This window comes from Truncatella angustata (assembly GCF_020726525.1).
Source record: "Truncatella angustata strain MPI-SDFR-AT-0073 chromosome Unknown BKA67scaffold_9, whole genome shotgun sequence".
NCBI lineage: Eukaryota > Fungi > Ascomycota > Sordariomycetes > Amphisphaeriales > Sporocadaceae > Truncatella > Truncatella angustata.
In genome coordinates, this window is record NW_025763389.1 from 234370 (window position 1) to 261735 (window position 27366).

Below are 27366 nucleotides of genomic sequence, written 5' to 3' on the forward strand. Positions count from 1 at the left end.
CTGTTCATTTCATATCAACTCATCTGCTTTTTGGGCACTGACTAGTTGCCCTTGATTCCTGGCGCGTACCTAAGCTCCGCTGGTGTGTCTTCTTGATGCTTCCAGTCTGCTTGAACAAACTCTGGCAATACGCGTATCCTCTCAAATACACCATTCAGTATCGTAAACTGACTAATATCAATCCCCCATCGCAGAGCGCCTTCTAGAGCTGGCGCCAGAGCAATGTCGGCCAATGTAACCTCGTCACCCACACAATACATGCCAGCGCAGGCTTTCAGAATGTCCTCGAATGCTTGCAACACCGGTGGCATTTGCTCCTGACACCAATCCTGGGCAGTTACGCCGTACTTGCTGACACGTTTGATGATGCAGAGGTTCGTCCGGGGCTGGAAATCCGCCGCGAGTATGTTGTACAGCTCTCTTACTTGGGCTCGCCTCGCTGGATCTTTCGGCAGGAGCGGTACGGAATCTGGAAAGACTTCCTCGAAGAACTCCAGGATCGCAGTCGATTGACGGATCACAACTTTACCCCCATCGTTGGATTCTACGATGAGGGTGGGTACCGCACCCGATGGGTTGAGATTCGTATAGCTGGTGGCACCTTGTTCGCCTTTCAGGAGATTAATGTATTCAAAATGCAGCTTGATTCTTTTCAGGGCGGCGGCGGTCCGCACTCGAGCCGAGCAAGAGGATCGGAAGTACGTGTACAAGGTCAACTTCGCGTCGTGGTAGGTCATTTTGTATCAGTATGTGTAGGAAAAGGATGATAAGCGTGGTAATCATGCCATGTCTAAAGTGCTATTATCTAGGAATACCAGGTATTTTTTCAAACAACCTGAAAGCTTATACGGGCTGCCCTCGATCATACCCCAAGTTTGGGGTCGCACACAAGATCCGAGTCCGTAGTTAACCGACAGTTTCCAATACGCCAACCATCCACGGGCGCGCCGCTGGCTGCCATGAAGACATTCCGTGTACAGCTTGGCGGTGTTAGCGGAACGATTCACATGCTTACCCCACAAACTCAAGCGCAACATTCCCCACTTTGCCATGGAATCGGAAGACCCCAACATGCATGTGCGGAATAGATCATGCCGGTCGTTAAGGAAACGGTTTATCGCGGCTCAGTGGGCTCGTTTTGCCTTCTTGGGTAGTTTCATGTTGTTTTAAGTTCGTAACAAGAACACTAACGGGGTTGTTTACTGCAATGGTATTCCATACTGCCGTTCTTCCCCCATCTTACTTTTATCATGGCTGCGATCTCCTGCTCATAATGGCATTGCTTGCAGGTGCTGTTCTTGAAATGATATAAAATCTTTGCCTGGCGTGCGCCTGTAGATCGAGCAGCAGGTCCTTTGGCGACACAAGTTCCATAGAACGTGCCGAGTCAGATATTATGATAATCAGTGTTTATTGCTTACTCGCTGCACCTGACAGTAGCAACAATGCAAATATAAGTCATAACGCCCTTTGACTTAATGTTCTCAGATACTAGACACTAAACAGACTTGTAATGATGGCCTAATTTCACGCGTCGATATTTACAAATAGTCTCACGGGATGTAATAGTGCGAAGTACGAACATTTTGTGAGTTCTGGAAAGCGATTGGCAAACGACATGCAGCTGCCCTCTTTCAGTAGTTTAGAATGGGAGCATGAGACTCCAAATAAGTTTCAGGTTGGCGGATACCACAGTCACATTGTCGGTATTATATCCCTGTGGTGACTATCCGGCGCCTTGGACTCAGATTAAGGAAGCCTTTGATGTTGCTGCCTGGCAATTCGCGCATACCATTCGTCGGATCGGAATGATCGGCTAGTCCGCCCTGGGGGTGAGGTCCTGTGGGCGGTCACGCTTTAAACCTTATACTCTTTTTACCCACGAGGGTCAAGGAAGCCTTTTCATGTGATTCAAGGAAAACATTTCTAGACCTTTCATCAGGTGATGCAATTAGGGGGGAGTGATTCGGCGTAATATTGTACGTTGAGGAGATCAATGGCTGAAATGGTAAGCACGGCGTCTGCGATGCTCGCAGGGATTTCATTCCTTCCGAATTTGGAAGAATGTCGATCTGCACTATATCAGGTTGATTCAATATAAACCACATCGATCCCCCGTGTAATAAATAAGAAATTACTTTTACTCCATGGCGACCACGAAAGAGGGAGAATCTCAGAGAGATTTTCTATAACTATCTTGGATGAAGGCTGCCGTTATGGGTTGGAAACTACCTACCAAGACTTTAATATTATCAAGCAACGACAATCATAACAGATCGCATAGTACTTGTGGTTGATGGGACATAGCAGAGGCAAATAATCGGCTTACACCGGGACGGGTACCAATATTGGTGGTTTCCTTGTATCGTATTAACCTGTCGAAATCTATCACGGTAACCGAAACGACATGCGGAGGCGAAAAACACGGGCCCTATTTTGAGTATACAGCAGCTGGAATTTCTCTGGCTGCTTTGCAGCTTTTAAAGGTGGCTTTTGACTTCCAACAGGATCTGCTTTAGGCAAGCAATGATATTGCAACTTCGATCTCAAAAAGATATCATATAAGCCACCTTTTTACCCGAGGTCACTTGAGATCCTGATCAGGACCAATCATTCCTATCTACACTTTAAGCAATGGAATGTGCTACTAGATATGTTCCGCTTCATCGCTAGGCTTCTGTTTCCCCATCTCTCTGATAATAGGCTCAAGTGGTATCTATTCACAGAGGCGAAATTTTGGCTACCGTACACGGCCTGAGTGGTGTTGAAACTGAGATGAAGTAGTTATAGGTATAGAAAACCCGCTATTGTAAGTTAATTCTCTTGCCCAAATTCTAATACTATTCCCCTAGCTAAATGGCTGGTGATGGTTCGGCGTCTCCATTGAGCTAATCTAGTGATATATCAACTCCTACAAGATTCCATACATCTATCTAATCGGTTAGCTGGTAGTATCATATGAATCAAAATACAGCCTAGTCTGATTCGCTTTAGGCAAGCATCGTGATTTGACTGTCTCAAGGTAGCGGCTTGGTTGTCGACTCGGCTGGGCGCTATAACTTCTCACCCTTGCCCGCTAAAAACAGCCCCCGGTGCTGTATCTTATGGGCTCACTCACTAAGGCGCACGGCTGGGCCGCAGTAATTTATGAACTCGCCCACTAAAATCAGTTGCCAGGGTTTAGCATTTACTCACTAGACTAACGATAAGTTACGGACAAGCACCGTGTAACCTGGTCCATGAAATTCTCTTCCCGTCTAACCTAGACTAGGGCATCCACGAATACCAATTAAGTATGCCATATGGAACAATATTTTTTGCTTTTGAGTTTGTGGAATATGAAAGAGGCAAGATGCGGACGAAGGTGATGCTATTGTTGTCAGCTTTGCATTAATATAAGAAATTGCCTCTGGCACATAATCGGAGTAAGAGCTTAAAAGTAGTACTTATACACACAATCATGCCAATCGCCGCGGGTCAACGTGATTCATGGCACGACAATTAATAAAATATGTTTAGTCGAGTAATAGTCTGAAATCTTTCATACTTTGAAATTGTATATACAGAGCAACTCAATTACAAATGAATATGTAGTCTGGTTACAAATCTTTCGTCCTTTCCTCCGCAGCGGCCACCCAATGCCGAAGCTTCATTTCGTCGCGTGCCTCCAAGCCAATCTTGAACGGCTTAGGCTCAGTCGTCAATCCTGTCGGGATACTGTTACATTCGATCGCATCAATGATCGGGGCATCGGCCCGGTTTCTCGCAGGCAGGATCTTGAAAGCCGTGATCAGACGGATGTAGGCAGTGTACAGCTCCCGATTGGCAAGGTGGGAGCCAGCGCACATGCGAGAGCCGGCGCCGTATCCGTAATGAGGAGTACCGGCCTCGGTGTCGTCAATGAATCTCTCCACGATGAATTTACCGGGCTCCTTGAAGCGCTGATCGTCATAGTCTGCAGCCCAAGCATTCTGTAGTGTGTGTCAGTCTGCGATTCCATCCTGTTCGCTACCAGCTTGTATAACTCACCATGAAAAAAGTTGATCCTGCAGGAATCACCGTGCCTTTGTAAGGGATGTCTTTGATGCTAGTGCGTGGAAGACAAATTGGAATCACAGTCCAGAACCTTAGGGTCTCCTTGACCAGAGCTGTGACATATGGCACTTTCTCTTCCACCAAACATTTCTCCCAGGCATCTCCATTGGGATATACTTCTTCGATTTCTTTCAGAGCTCTTGCCTGGATATCTTGACCATCGGCAGTAGATAAGTACGCCAAGCCCATGATAAGGTTTCCCGGCACGGTATCAAGACCAGCAGAGACCATAGTTAAGCAGATAGATTTCAATTCGGCTAGTACCATCTTAGCAAACTCACTTCCAGAACCAAAACGTTTACGTACCCTCGTTCAGTTTAGCCTCGGGGTCCTTCAATATGTTTCCCGTGATACATGGTTTGTCAGTTCCGTCGGCAATGCGCTGTTGCAGGTCCTTCAACATTTTCGTTAGGTATCTGTCTCGGCGCTCACGATACTCCTGAGCACCGGCGTTCTGCTTTCCCCACAGCCGTAGCAGGGGAACGTAGTCTTGCCAATTGTTGCTGGTCGATCTAAAGTTGGAGATCTCGCGCTCGACATGGGTAATCTCCTTTAAAAGTTCGCTCTGGACATTGCCGTCGATCCGGAAACCGTAGTTGAGGGTGAGAGATGTGTTCAGCGCAAATCGGGCAAAATAAGGTGTAGGGTCCAGGTCCACTGTGCCCTTTTTGGAATCGAGCAGGAGTTCCTTGATACTAGCCATGGACTCTAGGTCGAGGATGGGCATGTAGGACTGAACTGCAGGTCTGTTCAAGGCAGTACCGGCTGCCTTTCTCCGACGCTTGCAAGATTCATCCCATGGCGAGGTACCGATTGTGAAACCCTGGGAGGAGGAGACGACAGAGTGGAAAGTGTGAAAAGTTGGCCGCGAAATGAGTGCTGACTGGTGGGTGATCCAGAAATGCTTGACACTGTCATAAGAGTTGACGAAGATGATTCTCTATGATTTAATGAGTGGGAAGGACATGATAGTGCTTTTCGTAACTTGAGCTTACCTTGGTCCCCAATCGTGTTTGGAAGACTGGTCCGTACTTTTTCGCCCATCTTGCTGTTACACGGGCGTGATCTGTTCCAAGTTGTATCAAGTTGCCGAAGATAGGTACACCTGGTATTTCAGGTAGTCCCTGAATCTTAGGGACATCAGTCGCGTTGAAGAATTTGATCAAGGCACATATGGCCGCAATCACAGCAAAGCCTAGAAGTTGGTACGACATGGCCGCTTATCGTTCAACTCAGTATTATGAACGGTGTAAAGTGAGAAAGGACAGGTTCAATAGTGTGTATCGACAATGGAAGCGCATATATATCTTGACCTCTGCCCCTGTGGTTTGTTCCATTATTGACCGGCTTCTATTCGGCTTACAACCACTGGCCGTTGACTGGCGGAGAACCATGGAAAAGGATTCCGGCTCCGCATCAGACCTATTAACTTGCGGGGTAGCAAAGCTTTCGCATCGATACTGAAATGCTGTGGGCATTAGCAACGCCCTGGGAATGTCTTCCTTGTGTGTATCTACGCTCAAACATCTCGAGCTACTGACACTTGGGCAATTCCAAGTCGAGTTGCGTCCGATTCCGATTCCGTGACCACGAGCGGGTCATCTGGAAATTGGAGAAACGTAGGAGTGGGGCGCTCCTGTTCCAATGGCGTACTGCATGTGCCCTGCGAATTTGGTTGCATCCAACAAATCTGCCAATTGAAAAATCACTCACGTCGCCTTACACGTATTTACAAAGAGAAATTGACAATGTATAGACCTACTCCTTATGACACATTGTTTATCCAATGTTTACTTACGTGCTTGCATGTTAGTCTATGTCAATTCATGCTTTAGATTTCCGCGAATCCATTGCTTTTTGCTGTGCCTGAGGAGCATGATTCCATCTGAACATTTGCAATTTATGCGCAGCCTAGCACTCCATTAAGTCTGATGGCCGTGAAGGCACTATGCATCTAGTCCATTCTTTCATTCTAGACGAAGTGCACATTCGTGGCATATCGCCCATCTCTTCTTGAGCATGAACCGGACTACTCTTTGGAGTAGAAAGATTCCTATTACGGACGATCCGTGGAGAATTACGACGCTGGTTGATGTCTTACATACTTCTGCGCAATTCCACCGTACTCGAAGGGATGATGCGTGATTACGCGAACAATGACATTTTATGAGAATGCGTATTGTAAGATTTTATAGCTTTTTCCGAGCAATTACGGACTAAGCGCCCAGAGGTAGCAGTAGCGCTGGACAAGGGGCAACAGGGCCTTAAGGTTAGTCTTCTCCTACCTGTAAGCTGGAAGTGGCTTAAGTCGAACGGGAAGCCTATGTTCTCAATGAAACCGATCGGGAGTCTGTACATAGAATGTTCGAGGACCGCCCTGGGATTTCAGACTCGGAAGACTAGTTCATTGGCAATAGCTGTCGGCGGCTTAGTGTGCGCATCGTTATATGTTCATCGAATTAGGAAATTGGTGCGAAGACTTTCATTTTTTTTTTGAAGAAATACACAAACCGTATTTGTCCCCAAATCAACTGTATAGTAATGGTAATCTCGAATTGTAGCATCCCAGAACTGTAAACCACCGGGTGGAAATGTCACGCATCCTACCTTACCAACAAAGACTCGTTGGAGACCCGAAGCTTAGCTTCGAGAGCCTGAGCTTGAGCCTGCAAGCCTGTGTTCGTTTGAAACGAATCAGTGATCGTAGTCCCGATATTGCTAACCTTATACGTCTATCGATGACATACATCCTTTCATGCCATATTTAACACCTTTCTTTATATATATCGACCACTCGTTGAGGAAGTGGAAAGATTTGGAATCGTGTGAACTTATGACAACTGTTACACTGGGCAACGATCTTCGAGTTAATACTACGCCAAGTATAGTATACTCCGTGTCATCAGCGAACGTCTTCAATTCAGTTACAAAAAATATATCAGTAGGACAAGATGGATCGCCCACTCTTGTAAGAGTGTTTTTAGTACTGGCTTCCTAGCTCCAGATTCGAGCGTGTCGTCTTAGCCTCCAGAATGTGATCCCCTGATCCAGTCCATGGACTCCGCCTCTACCGCTTGTGTTCAGAGAATTGTCATCGAGGCACCCCTGGCTGTAATGTCCAGATGCAAGCTGCTTTTTCCGAGAAGATAAGTAGTGACGGGCGGTATTGGATCCAAGCACGTCATTGTTGCGTCTCTTTATAGAGTTCTTATTTTCCGGAATTTTCGATACAAGCAATGTCACTGAAGCCCCGTTTCCGAAATATCAAGCGGATGGTAATGCCGTAGAAGCTGCCAGGATCTACTCTGGGTTCAGCAGTGCATGATCTGATGTTCCGCTCCGTCACGCCAATCTAATTATTGCCGTCAAGGACTCGTTCGCAACGATCGAGACACGATTCCCAGCCATACTGGCATTGATCCGCTTGACAATGTGTCCTCTGGCGCCAAGAGTCCTCAAGCAAGACTGGACCGGCTAAGCGCTCGGTAGACTGTTTATGACACTAGTATCGACGTACCTTTTGTCAGAATAGGACGAGATGATGCACAGTAGTTTGATGCATCAGTTGGTTGATATCAGTAAGTAGCTAGGTGCGCAATAGCACAGCATATGTGGGACAATGGGTCGCGGGTAAAACCTGAAATGCAGGTGGTTGGGAGCTATATCTACACTTTCCCTTCGAGCATCTGCTTAACTTGCAGTCGGCTGTGCGGAATAAGTTCCTTAGGCGCATCGTGTTCAATTACCTTCGACACATTTATCCTGGGACCTACGGCCATTGAACAATTGCGTGACCTAGTGAGCAAGTCTGCTACAATGCGGCGTGCCCTCTATCTCTCAAAGATAAGAGGTCACCAAAGTTCTTGAGAGAGGGGAAATTTGATGGAATATTTTGGCGGTTATGTATATCTGGTGGTTGGTATACAGTAGTGATACTGAAGCGCGATGTTACAATAAAATACGGCCTTTAAGATATTGATGCCTCTGTCCCCATCGACAATGGTAAAATTTGCTGGTAGCCCTGGTATCACCCTCTCGAATACCCAGTCTACTTCATTTGATGTTGAGTACATATTGAAGAAACGATTCTCCGCTTCAACCCATCGCACATGAGCTTTATCAATTCGATGTTAGTCCCAACTGCATGTTGGTCTTCTAAGATTTTGGTATTGGAACAATTAGAAGCGGGGTAAGCGAAACAAAAAGCCCGAGCACGTCTTATCAAAACAACTTAATAACTCATTGAGGTATGAAAATCGTGAGAACAGTAGTGTATCTAGGAGTGGGGGAAAGGTTAGTCTTGAAGATATTATCGCCACTAAAGGATTGATCGTATCTTACGTGGCTCCAGCTACGAATAGGTCAACCAGTTTAGCCGACGTCAAACTAGAAAGTATTACGATGAACGTGGCTAAGGAGCAGATCGTGATGATGATCCGCGATGTAGGGGTTGTGATGTAGCTGCAGATAAGCAACGGCACCGATACTGCTAGAATAATAATGATTATCGCGACAAGTTTATTGAACCGCGCCATTGAACGCGCTGAAAATATGTGGACATTCTTATCCCTGGACACATCTCGTTGTGGCTGTCTCATCATTAGCTTGGTACTGTGAAGGGCATGTGTAACCGGAACAATGAGAGCACAAACATCTCGAAGTCTTTCGAAGAACCGAACTAGCACTCCCTCCATCCAGGTCTCTATTGGGCCAGAAGTTTGTGTATCAGTCGGTGCCACACTGAGAAGATCGTTACACCGAGTGAGATACTCGGTCTCTTCCCAACTCAGGCATCCGTTATTATTCACCCAGTTTGCTAGGCTCTCTACGTCTCTTCGGCTGGCCGGAGGGAAGTTCAGCATTTGCTGGTTTCTAATTAAGAAGTTGTCTGATCCAGAGTTAGTGACAATTGTCTGTCGGGTCTATCGCTTCGAATGACCTCACCATAATCTGTTAATGCACTGTCTAATTCTGCGAGAACATCCTTTCTGTCGCTATTTTGATCCTCGCGATGACTTCCCAGGAACAGTGGTGCAGTCTCCCCCTCATCTATCTTTTCTAATCGTGATTCTAATCTGGCAATTCTGTCTTGTTTCAAGAGGAGCAGTCTGGAGCGCACATTGGAAAAGCGGCGGCTGATATATAAAGATTTGTGGGCGCCAATGAGGGCCGAATAACGTGGATATCCTGGTCGGTAATCTTCAACTGTGAACATGATCAGTTCAATACGTAACTGATAACCGTCCCAAAGCGCAACATACTTTGTTTGTGTTGGCAGTCATGTCCACAGCTGTTGTGAATAGAGGGCCGGAGGTGTTTTACACAAGATGCGACAAAGGCCTGCATTCTGGCTAGAAGCAAATTCAACAACCCTAAAATCGAATGAAAGCCGTCCTTCACTGCCTCGATGATCTGGGACATTAAAGCGTTGAGATGCAGACTCGTCTACGCGTAGGCCTTGGAGGCGTGATACACTATACCTGGCTAGAGTAAGACACGTGCTGTGTGATAACAGACCAGAAATAGAACTTCTTTACACACAGTGAATGAGGCTCGAGGCTGAATTGCACGATTGACTTTCAAAATTCTCTGAGTACGTTGTGGATCTCGGATCTTGCCCCCGCGTAGTGGATGCTTAGTGAGCAGCGCGTGCATACTGCATCGATTTCTAGGCCACCAAGAAAAAGCAATGCATGTCTACCTGATGGTGGGCACAGCCTCATAGCGAGGGGTTTGGTTTGCCTCTCGGTAACACTTTGGCCAACATCCTTGCTGGGTGTATATATTATTAGCGCGGAGTATTGAAAAAGAAATATAGCTACTCACTGTTTGTACATATAATATATATGCTTGCATCTTTCTGGGGGATTTGTTTTAGTTTATTCTAATTATGGATCGAAGAAACAAAATGATTTTGTTTAGGTTTCTCTGGAGAACACGACTTTGTACAGTACCAACCGAGAAACCGATATTTCTGGTGGAATATTGACTCACAGACAACTCATACCCCTACAAGTTGTATGTACTGCCAGCACATTGCCTCGGCAGCATTCTCCGAAGCGGGCGCTCCGCTTCCTACAGAAAAGCAGCTCAACCCCACTGTTTTGTACACAGTCAAAGACAGCTAGGTTAGGGAAGTTAGCCCCTCTACAACTACCACAACTCGTCTGCTCTCGATTTTAGAGTTTGTACACAAATTACTTCGTTCTCCCCAACAAAATGGCAGACTCGGATAAACGAGAGCGGTGAGTCTTTCTATTCTCCCATCGCGAAGATATTCATTGTTGATGCCGTGACAGGTCAGCGAGTCCTGAGTTTGAGATCCCTGATGACAATGGAAGACCGCTAATCCATAAGAGCGGCGTGGTATGCTAGCTTTGCCAGGGGCCTAACAACGTTTTCTGTGACCATAAGTGACTGAGTTGCAACAGGCCTACAAATTTCGCCCCGGACAATTGGTGTATTTGCGGGTTCCCGGTTCAAGACAAACTGAAGGTCCTTATAAGATCGAATCCGCTAGAGGTGCCGGAAAGTATACGATATGCCACGCAAATGGCCAAACAGCCCGGGGAGGCGCGGTAGTCGACGAAACCGACTTGACAACAGCTTAGCCACCGTGCGCGGGGGGCATCACAGGGTATGGTCACGTTCCGCACAAAGTTTATAGTCGGTGATTTCGACTATAACATTATACTTAGATAGTCTTTTCACCATGGTTTAACTTCGGAAATGAAATTTTGAGTTAATACATTTTGCAACCGGAACAAGGCTGCCTAGTTCAAAGTTTGCTCATTGGTTTCCCAGGCTGGCCGCCGACCTAGATTATCAGCTGAACTGCACAGAGTTCCTTGCCTGACTCTTGCCCGGTACGTAAGCGAATTGTGCAAGATTTCTTATGAGAACTCGAGTCAACCGTACGGAGTAGTACGGAGTAGGAAAGCATTGAAAGATGAGTGGCCCTGTCAGTACCTGACAAGGGTGCTGAATTATACGCCCCAACCACTACAGCAGATACCTCATGAACCCTGCCGATTAGCCGAGCCAAATATCAGCATCTCGTGCGTGACCCGCCGCCTTACGGTTTCGGGAATCTCCTACATTAGTCACGGCATTTATTACCGAGCTTTAGATGGAGTCATTGATCTGGGTTGCTAGTTAGTAGTATACTGGTTTCATACATGTAAATATGGACGATTCAACTGCAAGATATTTCGCGATCTTGATCGGGGTGAACTTCTACCCAGCCGAGTATTCATCGTTGCATGGATGTGTGGGCGACGTCGAACAAGTCGCCCAAGTCCTGAGTAGCGCAATAACCAGATTGCACCTGCACAAGTTCACGGCAAGCTCAGCGACGGATGCCCATCCTCACCGGCCACCCGAAGACCGGGAGTTCTGGCCGACATACCATCATGTGATGTCAAGCTTCGAACAAGTATCTTCGCTTGCTAAAACCGGAGACTATGTTTATGTACATTACTCTGGCCACGGCACGACCACCCCATCCGTAGATGATAGCTCTGGCTCCTTTCCTGAGGATCTAGCTCTTGTACTTCTGGAGGAAAAGGATGCTATCGGCATAAGGTATCTTCGTGGAGCAGAGCTAGCGAACTGTCTCAAGCATCTGGCTGATAAAGGGTTGATCATAACGCTTGTCCTCGACTGCTGTTTCTCCGGAGGAGTTATGCGTGATGGCGAATTGGTGCGATACCTTCCATATGACCATGAGGTCGATAAGGCACACCTTTCTGCCCCAGGCCCGCCATCGCGAGATGCCTCGATGCGGCTCAACTGGCTAGTGGACCCAGACGGATATTGCATCCTCACAGCGTGCGGGCCAACGGAGACGGCACGCGAGCTTATTGTCAAGGGCGGTCAGAGGCATGGAGCACTGTCATACTTCCTTTTGAGGACACTCGCTAAGTTTGGCGGGATTCGCGGGCGGCAAGAGCACATCTACCATCACCTCTGCGCTAGGTTCCGAGGTGCGATTGGATACAAACAGACCCCCATGTTCTACGGCAACAAAAGCCTCGGCTTTTTTGGGCATATCGACAGGCAGATTGATTCAGCGCCCATTCCAGTCATCAAAATGCGGAATGGTGTTCTTCAGTTGCAAGCTGGCCAGGCACATGGGATCACCGAAGGTGATGAGTTTATTGTCTACCAGGTAACAGATATGGATGTGAATTTCAAATTAAAGAAGAATGGGGCAATTGCTAGCATCGCTAACGTGAGAGCTTTTGACTCTGAATTGAAGCTATTTGACGGCGCCTCGGCTAGAGTCGATACGGGGTGGATGGCCACAGCGCTTACGTGTCTCAGAATGGGTAGCCATTCTGTCGAATTCGATGATAAACTCATATCAACCTATCCGTGGGCGACAGACGTTGACGAGCGGCGGTTCTTGGGCCTTAGTGGTTCCGAAACCACAAAAGGCGAGGAGTCGGTCTCATTCTTCGTGATCTCAACCAAGGACGGATACGAGATTCAGAATCATCTCCACGAGACAATTGTTAAGAGAGCCGTCGGTAATGTTGATAGGCGAGCCGCAAGTCAGCTACTAGACGAGCTTGAACATGCTGCCAAATTTGGATTCATGAAGAAGTTGTCCAACGAAGCATCTTCAAGCGAGGGGCATCCGCTTAGCGATTTCACCGACATTCAACTAGTCAACGAAGTGGGCCATACTTTTAACCCTGGCTGTTTAAATTTCGGGCCTCACCACACTGCATGTACACATCCTGAGTGTACAATCACAGTCAGCGACGGTGGCAAACTACAGTTGATAGCCAAGAACAGTCTCAGTGAGAATCAGGTCCTCTATCTGCATGTCTACAACTTGAGCCCATCCTATGAGGTGGAAAACATCCTCAACGGGGACTACTTGGTCGTTCCGGCGCGTGTTAGGGGCCAAGGGCAGGAAAGAAATTCATACTCGCCAGGCACGTGCAAGAAAAAGATACAGTTTAATTTACCGATTGAAATGAAGGAACAAGGCCTCCAAGAATGCGAAGATATCATAAAGGTTTTCTTGACTACAAAACCGGTTTCCTTCCTATCACTAGAATTGCCTAAGCTGGGGGAGAGGGTTGAGCATCCATCCCAAGGAGAGGCTAGAGGTCAAGAACCGAATTCGGTGTCAGATGATTGGATCGCGGTGAACTTCCGTATAAAGACGAAAATATTAAGCTAAGCTGAAGTTGACCATGGCCAACAGCCTTAGAAATCAAAACCTCAATACGTGGAGTTCCGTGATATCTAAAAATCAGACTCCGAAATGGACATAAGGAGCCCATGATAATGATGATGACAAGGCGTCGCCGTCTTCGTCGTCGGAGCTGTGATAGACGGCCTTCCTGGGGCCCCTTTCATCGTTCTCGTCACCCGCATCCGCACTCCCTGGCTCGGCCTTAGCCACAAGGATGCTAGCAGATGATGACCTGAGCCAACGGTCCCTCAGGTGTCTCGTTGCTCTGTGTATTCCGCGGCACACTGAATCGTCACTCATGAATCCATCGACCAGTTCTTCGTATGTGATTCTGGCCACGTCAACGCACAACTCGTCGCTGACCTCCCATAATGTTCCGATAACATGACGAAACCCGGCTAGCTGGCACGCGCCAATGAGGTGGAAGCTCTCGTCTGCCAGCTTCTCCTCTTTATTCTGACCGGTCCCGCATGCTGACAAATACGCGAGAAATGGCGAGTTCTCGCGGAGGTTCATGTCAAACAAAGAACCCACTGTCAGCGGGTCTTCCTCCCAGTCATTTAGGAGTAAATAGCTAGATGCCGGGTCTTGGCTGTCTGTGTGCCCATGGCCGGCGAAATGAAATATTTCGCAGTTCTTCAGCTGTGAGGAGACATGGTCTTTTGTCCGCATAGGCTCCGAGTACTCGATGGACGTTGCTTTGCAGATATCTCGGACTATAGCTACTTCTTTTGTTGCGAAAGGTAATGTGCCATAGCGGGGCGTTTGAGACATGTCGACGAGGACTGCTCGTGTTGACGACTGCCCGGACAGCTGAAAATTATGTTTTCGTCGCCGCCGGCCGTGTATAAGGGCTTTCACCGAAGACACATAAGATGACATGACTCGGTCAAGAACGGTTTCCATAGAACCTGGGGAATACTTTCCCGCCGCATGAATGGGGAAATTGACGAGGGCGCCCGTAAGAACCCACCAGAGCCGGGGTAAGCATCCAGAAGATGGTGGCGCCATAAATCCGAGGGCATCAAGAACACTACGTGCAATCGAATCCCACAGCCAGGTTAGTGTTTGAATACTTCCAAGATTACCTCTCTGAACCCTCTTCTCGATTTCCTGGTTTCTCAGTCTAGGGAGTGGTAAAACCCGTATTCCGTTTTGTTCGATGAGTATCGCATCGCATCGATCGTCGCTAACATTAACTACAACAATCGGACCAATTCTAGCAGCTGCTCTCATGTCGGCTTCGCTGGGTACCCCGAGGAAGTCCTCAAACATTGGAATTTGCTGAATCTCCGCAATGAGCTTATCGAGCTCTTCATTTGCCTCGTAAATTCGACCCCCCTGGGATCGGTGCGAGGAGCTCAAAGATTGCTTCAGGCCGGCGGCTTCATTGTCCTGGGGAGGTTGAAGTTCTTCCCGGAGATTCTTAAACCGCTCCGCCAATTCTTGGTGTTCCTTTTCGAGGTTCAAGATGTCACCCCGCATGTCCTCTAAAGAAGCTGCCACGATATTGCGCCCCTGCTCCAACAGGGCAAGTACGAAGAAGGGCTCTGACTTTGCTCCCAAGGCTGCTGCTGCTACCGTGGAGGCTAGACCAGCAATTTCTCCCAGTTGCTCCTGCTTGTCCGAAGTCTCGAACGATCGCGGCGTAAGCTTAGGAAGCAATGGCACGACAATGCTACCAGCCTCGCAGGCGGCGGCCCAGTTCGAAGTCAAGGAGTGATAATTGACCGCCAGCATACCAGCACGTACGCGCTGCACGATGAAAGAATTTTTCTGGCGTAGAGCCTGATCGCAGTGTAACGCGGCTTCCTTTATATCCTCCTCGTCCAAAGTAGTCAAACACTTGTCACCAAGCCGCAAACCTAGATTGGTCAAGAATATCGTACGATCAGGGTGATCTTCTGGGACCATTATAACGACCTGGCGGGCGAGATTGATGGATTCCTCGATATAATCCATGTTGTTCGTCAATTTATACTTCTTGCTCAATGCTATTGCAAGGACGTTGAAGCTCGTAGGGCGCGCCGGATGATCTAGTGGAGTTAGGTCGATAGCACTCCGTAGAGTCTGGATGGAGTCTTCGAGGTCCTTCGCATCCTCCAACTCTTCGAACTTCTCCACGAGCACATGCCCTAGGTTACTCAGTGCAGAGGAATAGCTTGGGTCATCGTCTGGCAGAAGATCAACAACTTCTCTAGAAGCTTGAATCGATCTCTCAAGATAGGACATGTCGTTTGATCTCAAATATTTACTGTATAACTGAGTGCTAAGGTTGTCAAGCCATGCAGGCAAATCGGGATGGTTTTTGGGAGTCATGGCAACTGCTATTTGGATGTTTTCGATAGACTCGTCAAGATCAGCCATGGCCCCTAGTAACGCGTATCTCTGGCCAAGCGTTGAGCCGAGGCTATCACGATACAATGGTAAGTCCAGAGAGGTTTGTGGGCAAATACGCACACACTCGCGTTTGGCACGTATAGCCTCTTCAAGGTCTTGTAGGAATCCTGTTCTTAAATGTCGAGAAGAAAGCAAATCTCCAATATGGTTCAATAGTCCCGCTCTTCCACGATAATGATCAGGAATGTCTTTCTGAGCTAGTTGTGCAATCTGAATTGCTTCGTGGAGATCACTCATATTTGCTAGCCTATCGAATCGCAATCCGAGTCGGACACTCAGTGAGTGTAGTCTTCCTACCCGATCTGGATCGGTATGCCGTGTAGTGCTTAGCACATTGCGACCGACTTGTATAGCTTCTTCAAGATCCTTGATGTCTCCCGTTCGTGAGTATTGAGTGCTGAGACGCGTTCCAAGTATTTTCCAGTACATCGGACTATCCACATGGGACTCCATTGTGTTTTGAGTAGCATATTGCGCTAGTAAAGTGCTCTCGTTGAGATGTTCTCTATTCCCGGTCCGGCGGAAGCTATCAGCCAGTACACCTCCGAGGTTGGTCACTCGTGCCGGCCGTTGTGGGTCGTCTTCGGATGTTTTATCCACGGCTTCTCGACCAGCTCGGATAGACTCTTCTAGGTCGTCCACAGCACCGACTGAGTGGTACCGTTGGCGTAGCTGGGATCCAAGATTACTAAAATAGTTTGCCAAGTTTGGATCACTGTCCATGCCTGTGTTCACACATTCTCTGAAGGCCTTGATACTATGGTCGAGGTCTGCCTTCTCCTCGTTTGCCATGTATCGATGGCTCAGTGCAACCCCTAGATTGTTCAGCCGCGTTGGCCTTTCCGAGGAAAAGCGAGGAGTTAACTGAAGAGCCTCGCCTCCGATCTGTACTGCCTCTTCTATATCTCTGACGTCTCTTATGCAGAGGTATCTTTCACTTAAGTGACAGCTTAGGTTACTGAGGCCTGTTGCTTTAGAATCAGGGTCAGACATTGCAGCAAGAGTCTGACGTCCAATTGCTATTGCTTCATCGAGGAAAACAGTGTTTGCTGTTCTCTGATACCCTTGAGCTAGCTCAATGGCTAGGTTATTGAGCCATCCTGCACGATCTGGGTGATCTTTTGGCAAGATCACAAGGGCGATTCTAGCCTCCTGAATCGCGTCGTCGGAACCAGACATTGTGTTGCTATACTAGTCAGTATCGACCACAATAAGCGCTTTGAACGATGTAACATCTCATGGAGAAGTTTGAAATAGTAGGATCAGAAGAATATAGATGTCTCCTTTCGCAGGAAACCTCGCGCATTCAAGACAATTGGGATAGGGAAATAATCAACATTCGAGTAATCTTGAAGATAGGCCAATATAGTGTACTAGCGTGCGGATAAGCTCGGAAGTCAATTAAAGTACGTCCCAAGCCAACTGGAGGTATGTAGAGGTAGTTACATACCGACAACAACTATTACACCGTCATTTATATTGGGCGCATAGACATGTGGCAGCACGTAACAGAGGAAGACATATGTACATGGGGTGCGAACCAATGTAACGATAATATAGGGAGAGGCAAAGATCCCTAGCGACTCCCAACTTGCATACATAAGTGCCTAACCTTGGAACCTGTCTGGTTTAGGTCAAGTGCTATGGGGTAATCTGACAGCGGACGTACTTATGAGATTGTGCGAGGGGGCGCAAGAGGAACTGCTGAGGAATGCCTCTCCAAAACCAGCACATGATGCGCAACAGACGCGGGGCCAACGCCAGTTCTGGACTCATTGTAATGAAGATACCTTGCATACACTGACAGGGTCGCTGTCGCCTATCGGTCGCGGATGTGGGCGGGGCAGACTCCAAAAACCAGTTCGTTGGCCTGTCAGATACGCTACCCTTCCAATACTACAGGACTGGGCAGGCATTCAGCCTTCTACATTGCTTATTCTTCCATCCTTGGTCGCCTCCGCGCGTAGTGCCTACCGAGCAACGATAAAATGCCTGGGGCTTGGTTTATCAGCCGTAAACTTCATGATGCATAAAAAGCCTCGGTTCGCCTTCCGCAATCGTGCCGATCCCCTCACTGAGCCAATAGTAAAGCTGACATTACATGCAAAGCATTTTTGTCTTCATGGTTATCAGGTGACTCGTTGGCCATCATTTGGAGCCTGGACATAGCCTCATCTCAATGGCTTCTATAGTAGCGGAGGTATATAAGTCAAACGGCCGGCACTACCTTATCAAAGCTCCAACGACAACCAGCCGTTCACGTCATCCATTATGAATACATCAAACTCGCCAAGACTATTTGCCCTCCTGGTCGGAGTTGATTTGTACCAGGCCGATGGATCGAGAGGGTCCACAGGCAATGGTGCTGTGTCTTTAAACAGCCTGCAAGGGTGTGTTAACGATGTCAAGCTCATCCACGGATTTCTTCAAACCCACTTTAAGCCGTATGAAGAACGCATTCTTACGTGTTCACCGTCCCAATACAACAGCAAGAACCCCAAAGAACCAGACGACCGCTGGCCTACCTTTGTCAACATCAAAAGGGAGTTCGACAGTGTGATCGACCGTGCCCGACCCGGAGACATATTCTTCTTTCACTTCTCGGGTCACGGCGCCTTGCTCCCACGGATCCCTGGATCGCCTGTCGGGCGCGACAAGGATCCCTCCCTCATGACCACAGACTACTGCTGCGGTAAACGCGCTGTGCGCGGGTGGGAGCTGAACAAATGGCTGAGAAAAATCCACAACCGGAAGGTCCAGGTCATTGTGACCCTGGACAGCTGCCACTCGGCTGGCGCATGGAGGAACGACGGCGACATCCGCAGTCCAAAAGACTGGTCGCCTCACAACCTTCCGGGTGATGAGGATGGCATCGAGCCTGAGCCTGAATCGTCAGACCTCGAGGAGGCACAGGACATGCGCAAGGCGCAGCTTCCTGAGTCATGGGATATCAATCCCACAGGGTTCACGTTGATGGCTGCCTGTCAGACGGACAAAACCGCGACAGAAAAGATGATAGATGGCCAGATAAACGGGGTATTTACGGCCACGCTGTCGAAATTCTTCAAGGAGCAGCCAGACGCGACCGTCTCCACATATAGAACCATCCGGGACTATATCGCACGAGTCATTTCACCACAGAAACCTGAGGTCTTTGGCCAAGACAGGCTGGCGTTCCTGAGAGACAGAGAACTCTTCTCTGCGACACCAATCTGGGCTGAGGTCAAATCAAATAGTGTTATTCTTCCGATTGGAAAGATCCACGGTGTTACTGTGGGTGCTGAGTTCACGACGCGCTCGGTGACACCCGATTTTACCCTTTCGATCTCCAGCGTCGACGACTTCGAAAGCAAAGCCAAATTGCCGCAAGGAATGTCCAGTGCCGGACTCCAGAGCATAGATATTTTGTCTTCCCGGTGGCGCATGACCACGCCAGCTCATATATCCGTTGGGCCGGCCTTCTCGGACAGGTTCCGAGAGAGATTCTCTGAAGCATTGCAGAGAAGAATCGCGGGCAGCGAGGTTCGCGTCACGGAACAAGCCGTGAGCGGCGGGTTCACGCTGGCAAGGAGGGCAGGCGGCGAAATCGAGGTCCTCGCGCCGGTGTCCTTCACCAACCATGAGAGCCCTGTGCGCGGGCTGAGCCTGACTTACAAACAGCCTGTCGGGTGTGCTATTACCCTAGCCCATCTGCTCCGGTATGACCAGTTGCGCAGGCTCAGGAGCGAGGAACATCTGAACTTCAAAGCATCACTGAGTCCTGTGGGTAACGAAAGCGGTGGGGATCCGTATCCGGAGATGCAGAAAGTGAAGTACACATTTGAGAATTATGAGGATGAGGACCTACACGTCGCCGTCATAAGTCTCGGCGCTGGGTTCGATGTCGCGCAACTCTTCCCGACGCATGACGCTATGATAACCGTGAAGAAAGGCAAGACGCGCTCATTTTCATTCCATCTCACAATACCAGACGAGCTCAGGGGCCACGGACGAGTTCATCGCGACATCGTGCGCACGGTGGTCACCAAGCAGAAGGAAACTCGATTTAAAAGTATGGAATTACCTGACATCTGGAACACTGCTCAAATGGAATATATGGATCGGAACGGCACCGGGGGGCAGAGGAAGCCCGTGATAGTAAGCGAGGCAAGTTGGTGCATTCAGGATGACGAACTGCTTTATTCTTAGTACTGAAGACCCTACATGCTGGACATAAACACTGAATCCCCTTAACAAACTCGCCACACAATCCGATTTTCCATTGATGCCCAGCAACTTTTAGATGGAGACCTAGTTGGTCATACTCCACTACTTCGGTCGATGGCTTTACCTTCCATGCTGAAGCAGTCAGACGTTGCTCAAAGGGAAAACACGCGTCGCTCAGGCTGAGCCAAGCTTAGGTCTCCCTAGTAGAAGACCAAGCCTAGCAGTGGCCGGGCAGTGCTTGGCTGGATAGAGTTTGCACCATCTATACTAATTAGTCTATACACATGTTTCGGTGGAGTTACCTCAAGTGGGGCTAGAATAGAACAGTAGGATGGAGCGCCTATAAAAGCCTAACTTTAGCGCCCGTGGGAATTGGAGGGCGGCGCTACTGTAGGGGAACTTGATGCCAAGGCTTACATAGTCGCCGGCGAACTGTAGTGTCAGCGCCTGTAACTAGGGGATTTGATGGCAGTTTGACGCTGGCGAAATCCGATCGTAGCGGCCTTGCCAGGTGACCATAGCCTTGTCTCCTAAACGAATGTGCATTTTAAAACGTCTACAAATCATCACATGTAAATTGTGCAATCAATTCTGCTCAAGTCATGTAAAGTAAATCCGAAGTTCTGAATGCTTCGATTCATGGGCGCCATATTGAACGCTACGCTGCTAGCAAATCATTTAAGTACTTGAGGCCGGGTATACTGGGGTTAACTTCATCGCTCAAGCTACCGCCGAAGAGGTTCGGCTTCGATAGCATCCCCAATGACCTCTTCGCCCTCCTCCTCTTCATCCTCCTCCTCTTCCTCCTCTCCCTCCTCCTCTCCCTCCTCCTCTTCCTCCTCCTCTTCCTCCTCCTCTTCCTGCTCCTCCTCCTCTTCTTGCTCCTCTTCGTCTTGCTCCTCCTCTTCTTGTTCCTCTTCTTCTTCGTCCATGTCCAAATCATCTGCATCTTGTAGCTCACCCTCGTGTTTGACACCTTCCTCGACTTGATCATGGTCGCCGACGACTTCTGTGTCGTCCATAATGTCGTCTTCTTCTGGCTCGCCATCCTCGTTGTCGACCAATTCTTCTTCTTCGTGCTCGATGGTCTCGTCGCCTTCATTCTCACCATCCTCTAGTTCTTCCTCTTCCTCCAGATCTGACTCGTCTTGTTCATCTCCGCCTTCCTCTCCACTCTCATCGTGATCTTCCTCTTCAAGTTCTTGATCGACACTGCGTCTGGCCAGGCCAGGAAACATGAGCGCAGCCTCCTCTTCGTCCAGTAACTCGGAAGCCGGAACATCGCTGAGGTCGCTTTCGTCGTCCGCAGAGTCATGTATACTACCAGGTGCACTGCTATCATCGCCGGCGCCCTCGCCCATCTCCGCGTCGCCATCCCTGCCATCCTCCCCAACCGGTGTCTTGCTGCCTCTCGTTCTTCCACTAGAGACGGACCCTCGCAGCGACTTGGAGCCGATAGCTTTGCTTGGTCCATCGATGCTGCGTGTTACAGCCTGTTCCGCCTTACGCAGAAGATCGGGCTTCCTGATCCCGATACGGCGTTGACGAACCACTCCTTCTTGAGCTGGAGCTGCAGGTCCAGCCTCGGTGCCAGAGTTGGCCTCAGATTGTGGATTTAGCAGCATGCTGAAAGAATTGCCGGGCTTTTCAGGGCTATCTCGCATTTGTTTTTCTTCGTCACGCGCTTTGGCTTCTGCACGCTCCTGTATAAGTGATTCGGGCGAAGGGCCGGGTAATGACTTCCCAATCTGCATGTAGAGGGCGGTGTAACAGTCCGTGATGAGATCATCTATAGCTCCAGCCTTCATGAGACCGGAGTTGAGCTTCTTCAGTTCAATAGCCTCCTTGAGACCGCCTAGTGCAGAGGTTTCGCCAGCTGCAGAATCAATTGACCACTCATTGATGCGCTCCGAAACAATCTCGAACTCCTCCAGCGACACATTCTTATACACATCCTCAAGGACGGGCTCGATCTCGAAATGAGCACGTATCAGCCGAAGATATGACACGCAGCATGTCTGCCAAAGATCGTTGAAGTGATAAAAGTCTGCACCCTTCTTGCGTATACGTCGTAGCAGACTCTCAAAATTAACCCGATCCTTGAGTACAATTAGGATTTTGACCATGAATCGCACGTATTGTTCCGTATAAACGTGATGGCGGCCGGGTCGTTCGGCATCGCACTTCCATACATTCATTACCATGGTCTTCGTGAACATGGACTTCTGGAGGACACTGAAGGCTGCCGTTGCTTGAGTATGATCGGGTTCCTCTGCGGTCTCATCGAATAGAATTCTGGCGTGGCGCATGATTATGCGATGCTGCCAGTTGGACTTATCCTTTTCACGTATATGCTGCAAGGACTCGATGACATACGGTCCCCATTCTTGAAGTGTTTTCACTTCTACTTCTGATCCTTTCCTGGTAGCGAATGGTTGTCGTTGCAGAATGTCTGCACCCTCATGTGGTTGCAAATGGCCGCAGATGACAAGTTTATGCACAACAGAAATGATTTTGTAGTGTGGCTCCAGAATGTATTCGCCAGACCGTGGTTTCGGCAACGCAGCCACAACCTCGACAGACTTCTCCAAAGCTGATACAACATCCTCAATCATTGGACGATTTTGCCTATCTTTGTGATCAAGCGACGTGTACGTCTTGTTGTACATCTTCCAAATGCATTTCGCGTACATGTAGGAGTTCCTGTCCTGATTTAGTACCATATCGCGACTTTTCAATGTTGTAGCACTTACTTCCAGTACTTGGGTTTGACCGCCATGGCTTTCTTAAACAATGTTGCAGCGTACTTCCAGACCTTGTAGTCTTCCATCTCTTCGTGTATCTTGCGCTTGAACGTTCCAGCTCCCATGTTTTGTATAAAGAACCGTTCTTGATCGGCATGCTCGAACGGCTCCATCTCAAACGGTTTACGACTCGATGCGTACATGCGCATGGCGAACTTGTGGTATAATTCATGGATCGCCTCCAGTGCATCTCCGTCAAAGTCGGGCCCAGCTCGCCGGGAGTTTGACAGCGCCAGGGCATAACAGTGAATAGCATTCCGCTGGTATTTCACTAATTCCGCTCGTTCTTTGTTCATCTTGTCGGCCGACCACAGAACAGATTCATCCAGCTCGTAGTCGAAGCACTCGGCCAATCTGAACCAGGCATTCCACTGATCTGGTGTGAACTGCAGTTGTTGCCTAAGGAATGTTGCACCCATGCGTAGGTCGTCAGTAGCGCCTGGAGTTTGTCTTCGATTGAGATCAACTCCTTTGAACTTGGTGAATGCAATCATGCCTAGAAGGAAAAACCACTGATGATTGGCCAGGACACTGTCTGGGGTTGTGACAGCGACTGCATCGATGGTGACATTGCCCTTCAACGCCTGGTATAGTCGGAGTGGATGAATAGGCTTTCTCAAAAACTCTGTGAAGTTCCTGAGATTGTGAATAGTCTGCTGGTTACTCTTGGTCTGCCCAATCGCTTGTTGCATAGTTTCGATGGTCGTTTTCAGGTCCGACTTGAGCAGATCCTTCATCGGCATGCCATTTGCCAGTGCGGAAACTTTCTCGACCAGGTTTATCGTGTTGCGCCTCTCGAGTTTCTCGGCCTCACATCCATGATCTTGCACTTCCCACACGCCAATGCCCTTGAGACCGTAGAGATCATACAACACTTGCCCCATGTAGTCTTCCCAATTATCAATCAGATTATGTTTGAGAAATTCCAGCCGCATCATCTTGAGGAAAATCTTGTTTGAAGCCTTGCAACACTTCCTAACACCAAGTACCTGATGCACTGCGGCGAGATAATCAGCCAAATCGGCTTCGGGGGTGGCAAAAGCGGAGTTGGCCTGCAGTATACAAGTTTTCAGTAGAGTATACAGCAGTGACCAATTCCTAACTTGCAACTCTCGAATCTTGTTGAAAAAAGACGAGAAAGTCGCATTGTTAGAAGGTGCGGAGGTCATTCCAACACGTACTTCGTCTTCGAACATAGGGGCTGTATGCAAGATACAAGCGAGCTTGACCAGTGCTGCGATACTGGATTGCAGATGGCCATCGTCTATAATATCAAAGGCGCTAGTATCATTCAGCGCTATTGAGAGAGATTTGACAAGCAGATCATCAATGAATTTCAACATCTTGAAGAAAAGAGGTCTCCTGTCTTCGATCGGCATGCTGAGGTAAGGATCGCGCTCGAAATCGCTCACAACCATCTCAATAGCCTTCAGATTGCATGAGAAAACCTTGGTGGGGTACTGAATGGCCTGATATGCTTCTCCAAGCCGATTCCATAGGAAAAGACGCAGTTCTGTGCTAGCCCCCAATAAGAATTTCCAAAGATCAAGCAGACCTTGGCTAGCAGTGTCAGTAATTGGCTTTGATTGTGGCACTTCACGTTCAGGTGAAGCCGATCTCAATTGCTCGCTCGGGGTAGGTGAGCTAGATGATCGTGGTGTGTCTGTCTTGGCACAGACAGCGGAAGGGTTAAGCACTGGTTCCAGGCTGTCGATGACTCCGATGGGGTCGCTTAGATCATCTTGGAACAAGCCTAAGAAAAAGTCCATAGTTGTAAGCTTGCTAATCTCTCGGTCTGCAGCAAATATGGAGATTTCTGGCATGATGGCATTGTTTGGCAACGCCAAGGCGACGCCCTCAAACTCGGACGCGAGGGCTTCACGAAGGCTCTGCCAGCACTGGAGCACGTGCTCTCGGGTGACCCCTTCAGTGAGAGTAATGACAAATACAGCTGCCCACAGAAACCTGACCGATAAGGACTTGTCGAATGTGGTAGGTCGATCCCGGCTCATTTGCGATGCAAGAGAGAACCATCTGCCTAGTCTCCCTTTGACCTCGACACGGATACCGAAATCAACGGCACTGTTTGGGTTGGTGATCCTTTCGTATACATCGAGGTGAAGCTCGAAAAGGGTCTGGATCATGTGGTCAAGAGACTCTAGGTACTCGTCGGTATCGTCTTGCTGGGTACAAGCTTCAATCTCGTAAACCGTCCGACTGTAGATTTCTTCATCTAGGTGGCTAATAACTTGTACCACGGCTGTCTTCATCGGATCTGACCACTTCGACTCTGCATATGTTTGAACGACAGATCGGACCCATTCGAACGCAATGTCTGCCAGTCCCATTCCGCGACCATTGGCTAACTTGGCGAAAGATTTCAAGTTCTTTGTCTCGTCAAATGGCAGCGTTTCGGTTTTGAGTTGAGTGCCAGGCTTGGCATGCTCAAGAAAAGATGAAAAGCCTATAGAAGCTGTCTCGTGTTTGCTCAAAAGAATCCTCGCTATGTCTTCGTCAAAGTTCTGAAGGGCATCCCGAAGGTCTATCATGGGCGGCTGGGTAAGCCTGGACGTCCTAGTCTCCAGACCAGAAAGCTCGATCATCTCGGCAATATATTGCAGTGTCCCGCTGTCGGTCACACCGAGGGTTTCCGCCATGTTCCTGGTCGTCTGAAAGAGGTGCTTGTCGGCGGCCTGAAAAGGTTCCAGTTGGGTTGCGTAGTGTATTTGCGCATCGGTGGTATCTTCGAAGCCGGTTTCTCTTCGTCGGGTCCTTTTGCTCCGCTTCTCTACCATCTCCTCACCCTCAGCTTCAGGAATGCCTGCAACCGAATGGGACCTCTTTCTCGAAAGGACGGATTCGCTGCGCTCCGTTTTCTCGACTGTCATGGGCGCTTCAGTTTTGGTGTCGACAGGAGATTCAACGGCATGTTCCTGAGGAGAGGTGTGAGCCGCAGGGTCAACAACTTCGTCCTGAGATGTAGCACCGTCGGCAGCTTCTGTTGGGCGGGACCTCTCGAGAAGTACCTGCTCGGCGGCTACTGGACTCTCAGCAATGCCGGGCAGCTCTATCAGCATGGCCTTGGCACCCCCGCCCGTCGCAGCCAATGCGTGCACAAGTGACATGCCCAGCTCTGCCCAAGAAGACCCGAGGACTGGTAACGGTGTTGGCACAACATGGCGCACGGCAGGCCATGGTCCGCCATGAGGTGTGGCGAGCGACTTTGTCGGGTTTGGAAGATAGGAAATAGGATCCAGGTACTTCTTGAGAGCCGCAGGCATGTCTCTTTTGAAGTATGGAGCCAGAATAGGGTGCGACTTGGCAACATGATCGCCGAGAACGTCCAACTGGTCCTTGAGTTGTTCACCCGCGAAGCCTTCTGCCAAGGAAGGCGGTTCGACCTCTTCCACTGCGGGATCGTCGTCCAGCTCAATGGCGGCTTCCAGGCAGTACCTGCTGGTTCTCGTGCTCTCGAGAAAGGCGGCAACCCGTGCAGCCCGCCTCCATAGATCGGCATCTGAGGGATCGTGATCGAGAGCGATGGCGAAATTCTCCAAGGCTTTGCGGGCCTTCTGGAGAGTGTCGTCTTGATCGAAGACTGCCTGTCCGTCGGCTTTTGCTTGATGTTTGATGCCGTCCAGCAGAAATTGGCCATGGTTCTTGTATGCAAGATAGAGAACCTGTGGCAAACTGCTCCCAGTCTCGCCAACTTCGGCGTGTGCAAGTTCGAAGGCATGTGCCAGGGGGGCGTCGGCATGGATATGTCGAGGATCATCGTGCTCCTCAGCGCGCTCGAAATCGGTAGTGGCATCAGGATAGCGAAAGATCTCTGAATCGAAGAGCGAGTGGTACGCTTCTTGGGCTTCTCGGTAGTGTCTGGGGCCCTGAGCATGGAGTTTCAATGCTGTTTGATAGCGCTTCAGGGCTTCTTCGATATGAATCTCGCGGGTGGTATCGACCTCATCGTCGATGTTCTCTTCGGGCTCAACGTTGAGAGCTGTGAATGCAGGCTTTCGGTGTGTCAGAAGACTGAGCAGAACGGGACTCGTGTGGACTTACCATTATGGCGATTGGTCAGAAGTAGTATTGTGTCAGTCCCGAGTGGTAACACAGGTAGCTGGCAAGGGCACGACAACAATATCATCGAGGGCGCAAGTTGGTGAGATGCGGGTTAAAGCTCGCCATCGGGGGTGTCGGTGGCCATGGATGAATTACGAGGCAACGAGTGAAGGAATGGAAGACAAGGCAATATCAAACAAGAGATGCGCCAGTAATTACCAGAAATCCAAGTTGAGAGACAATGAAAAGAAGTGAATTGCAGGCGCAACCTTTCCCACAGGTTGCATGTAACGAATCGGGGTGTTTGAGGGAAGCTGGGGAAGATACAGCTAACTTTAGTCAAGACTAACCGCAGACTAACTAGAATTTCGATTTGCTGCTGTCGCTGTCGCGTGGCTTCCTGGCTTGAGACGCGACAGCTTAATTACTAACCTTACTAAGTACCACTGGACAGCGCTTTTTGGGCTGCGCTAGCATTGGAGCTTAACTACATGGCAAGGCTTGGACGAATGCCGAAGTGATGGATAAAAGCTCACTGATAACTGGTCGCTGGTGCACGGAGCCAAGTACATGCGGAGTGGTAGTGCGCTG

General features: G+C 49.0%; 8 protein-coding genes across 8 annotated transcripts; 3 read left to right on the plus strand and 5 right to left on the minus strand.

Moving 5' to 3' along the window:
• Window positions 1–41: 41 nt before the first annotated feature.
• BKA67DRAFT_524805 (maleylacetoacetate isomerase maia) lies at window positions 42–737 on the minus strand (the record flags this gene model as incomplete). The annotated part of the gene is made up of 1 exon (XM_046098613.1): window positions 42–737. The coding sequence occupies one exon, from the start codon at window positions 735–737 to the stop codon at window positions 42–44; it is 696 nt and encodes a 231-aa protein (XP_045953107.1).
• A 2725-nt stretch (window positions 738–3462) lies between these two features.
• Window positions 3463–5651, minus strand: BKA67DRAFT_580034 (cytochrome P450). The gene is made up of 4 exons (XM_046103814.1): window positions 5091–5651; window positions 4402–5035; window positions 4030–4352; window positions 3463–3971 (listed from the first exon to the last, which is right to left on the minus strand). The coding sequence occupies exons 1-4, from the start codon at window positions 5307–5309 to the stop codon at window positions 3600–3602; spliced, it is 1548 nt and encodes a 515-aa protein (XP_045953108.1). The 5' UTR covers window positions 5310–5651; the 3' UTR covers window positions 3463–3599.
• A 2315-nt stretch (window positions 5652–7966) lies between these two features.
• On the minus strand, window positions 7967–9863 carry BKA67DRAFT_580038 (uncharacterized protein). The gene is made up of 5 exons (XM_046103815.1): window positions 9357–9863; window positions 9040–9300; window positions 8748–8983; window positions 8437–8684; window positions 7967–8371 (listed from the first exon to the last, which is right to left on the minus strand). The coding sequence occupies exons 1-5, from the start codon at window positions 9514–9516 to the stop codon at window positions 8335–8337; spliced, it is 942 nt and encodes a 313-aa protein (XP_045953109.1). The 5' UTR covers window positions 9517–9863; the 3' UTR covers window positions 7967–8334.
• A 72-nt stretch (window positions 9864–9935) lies between these two features.
• On the plus strand, window positions 9936–11051 carry BKA67DRAFT_580044 (uncharacterized protein). The gene is made up of 3 exons (XM_046103816.1): window positions 9936–10340; window positions 10395–10461; window positions 10527–11051. Exons 1-3 carry the CDS (start codon window positions 10315–10317, stop codon window positions 10704–10706), a joined length of 273 nt encoding a protein of 90 aa, XP_045953110.1. The 5' UTR covers window positions 9936–10314; the 3' UTR covers window positions 10707–11051.
• A 230-nt stretch (window positions 11052–11281) lies between these two features.
• Window positions 11282–13291, plus strand: BKA67DRAFT_524451 (uncharacterized protein; the record flags this gene model as incomplete). The annotated part of the gene is made up of 2 exons (XM_046098573.1): window positions 11282–12830; window positions 12888–13291. The coding sequence occupies 2 exons, from the start codon at window positions 11282–11284 to the stop codon at window positions 13289–13291; spliced, it is 1953 nt and encodes a 650-aa protein (XP_045953111.1).
• A 72-nt stretch (window positions 13292–13363) lies between these two features.
• On the minus strand, window positions 13364–16885 carry BKA67DRAFT_525227 (CHAT domain-containing protein; the record flags this gene model as incomplete). The annotated part of the gene is made up of 2 exons (XM_046098646.1): window positions 13364–14761; window positions 14846–16885. 2 exons carry the CDS (start codon window positions 16883–16885, stop codon window positions 13364–13366), a joined length of 3438 nt encoding a protein of 1145 aa, XP_045953112.1.
• Window positions 16886–17977: 1092 nt separating this feature from the next.
• BKA67DRAFT_525125 (caspase domain-containing protein) lies at window positions 17978–19894 on the plus strand (the record flags this gene model as incomplete). Its single annotated transcript, XM_046098641.1, has 1 exon — window positions 17978–19894. The coding sequence occupies one exon, from the start codon at window positions 17978–17980 to the stop codon at window positions 19892–19894; it is 1917 nt and encodes a 638-aa protein (XP_045953113.1).
• Window positions 19895–20515: 621 nt separating this feature from the next.
• Window positions 20516–27061, minus strand: BKA67DRAFT_411908 (uncharacterized protein). Its single transcript, XM_046096761.1, has 4 exons — window positions 26776–27061; window positions 22666–26726; window positions 20777–22615; window positions 20516–20720 (listed from the first exon to the last, which is right to left on the minus strand). Exons 1-4 carry the CDS (start codon window positions 26776–26778, stop codon window positions 20699–20701), a joined length of 5925 nt encoding a protein of 1974 aa, XP_045953114.1. The 5' UTR covers window positions 26779–27061; the 3' UTR covers window positions 20516–20698.
• Window positions 27062–27366: the final 305 nt, after the last annotated feature.

What these genes read in the sequence shown, in the direction of transcription:
- BKA67DRAFT_580038 (XM_046103815.1), bottom strand. Translation starts at nt 9,516, where the DNA reads ATGTCCCAGATCATCGAGGCAGTGAAGGACGGCTTTCATTCGATTTTA. An exon ending in TGACTGCCAACACAAACAAA is followed by an intron (nt 9,301 to 9,356) that starts GTATGTTGCGCT and finishes TCATGTTCACAG; the next exon opens with TTGAAGATTACCGACCAGGA. An exon ending in CAGTGCATTAACAGATTATG is followed by an intron (nt 8,984 to 9,039) that starts GTGAGGTCATTC and finishes ACTCTGGATCAG; the next exon opens with ACAACTTCTTAATTAGAAAC.
- BKA67DRAFT_580034 (XM_046103814.1), bottom strand. Translation starts at nt 5,309, where the DNA reads ATGTCGTACCAACTTCTAGGCTTTGCTGTGATTGCGGCCATATGTGCC. An exon ending in CGAGGCTAAACTGAACGAGG is followed by an intron (nt 4,353 to 4,401) that starts GTACGTAAACGT and finishes AGATGGTACTAG; the next exon opens with CCGAATTGAAATCTATCTGC. An exon ending in CAGGATCAACTTTTTTCATG is followed by an intron (nt 3,972 to 4,029) that starts GTGAGTTATACA and finishes CACACACTACAG; the next exon opens with AATGCTTGGGCTGCAGACTA.
- BKA67DRAFT_411908 (XM_046096761.1), bottom strand. An exon ending in GTCAAACCCAAGTACTGGAA is followed by an intron (nt 22,616 to 22,665) that starts GTAAGTGCTACA and finishes AAATCAGGACAG; the next exon opens with GAACTCCTACATGTACGCGA. An exon ending in GAGCAAGAAGAGGAGGAGGA is followed by an intron (nt 20,721 to 20,776) that starts GCAGGAAGAGGA and finishes AGGAGGAGGGAG; the next exon opens with AGGAGGAAGAGGAGGAGGAT.
- BKA67DRAFT_580044 (XM_046103816.1), top strand. Translation starts at nt 10,315, where the DNA reads ATGGCAGACTCGGATAAACGAGAGCG. An exon ending in GACTCGGATAAACGAGAGCG is followed by an intron (nt 10,341 to 10,394) that starts GTGAGTCTTTCT and finishes ATGCCGTGACAG; the next exon opens with GTCAGCGAGTCCTGAGTTTG. An exon ending in TAATCCATAAGAGCGGCGTG is followed by an intron (nt 10,462 to 10,526) that starts GTATGCTAGCTT and finishes GAGTTGCAACAG; the next exon opens with GCCTACAAATTTCGCCCCGG.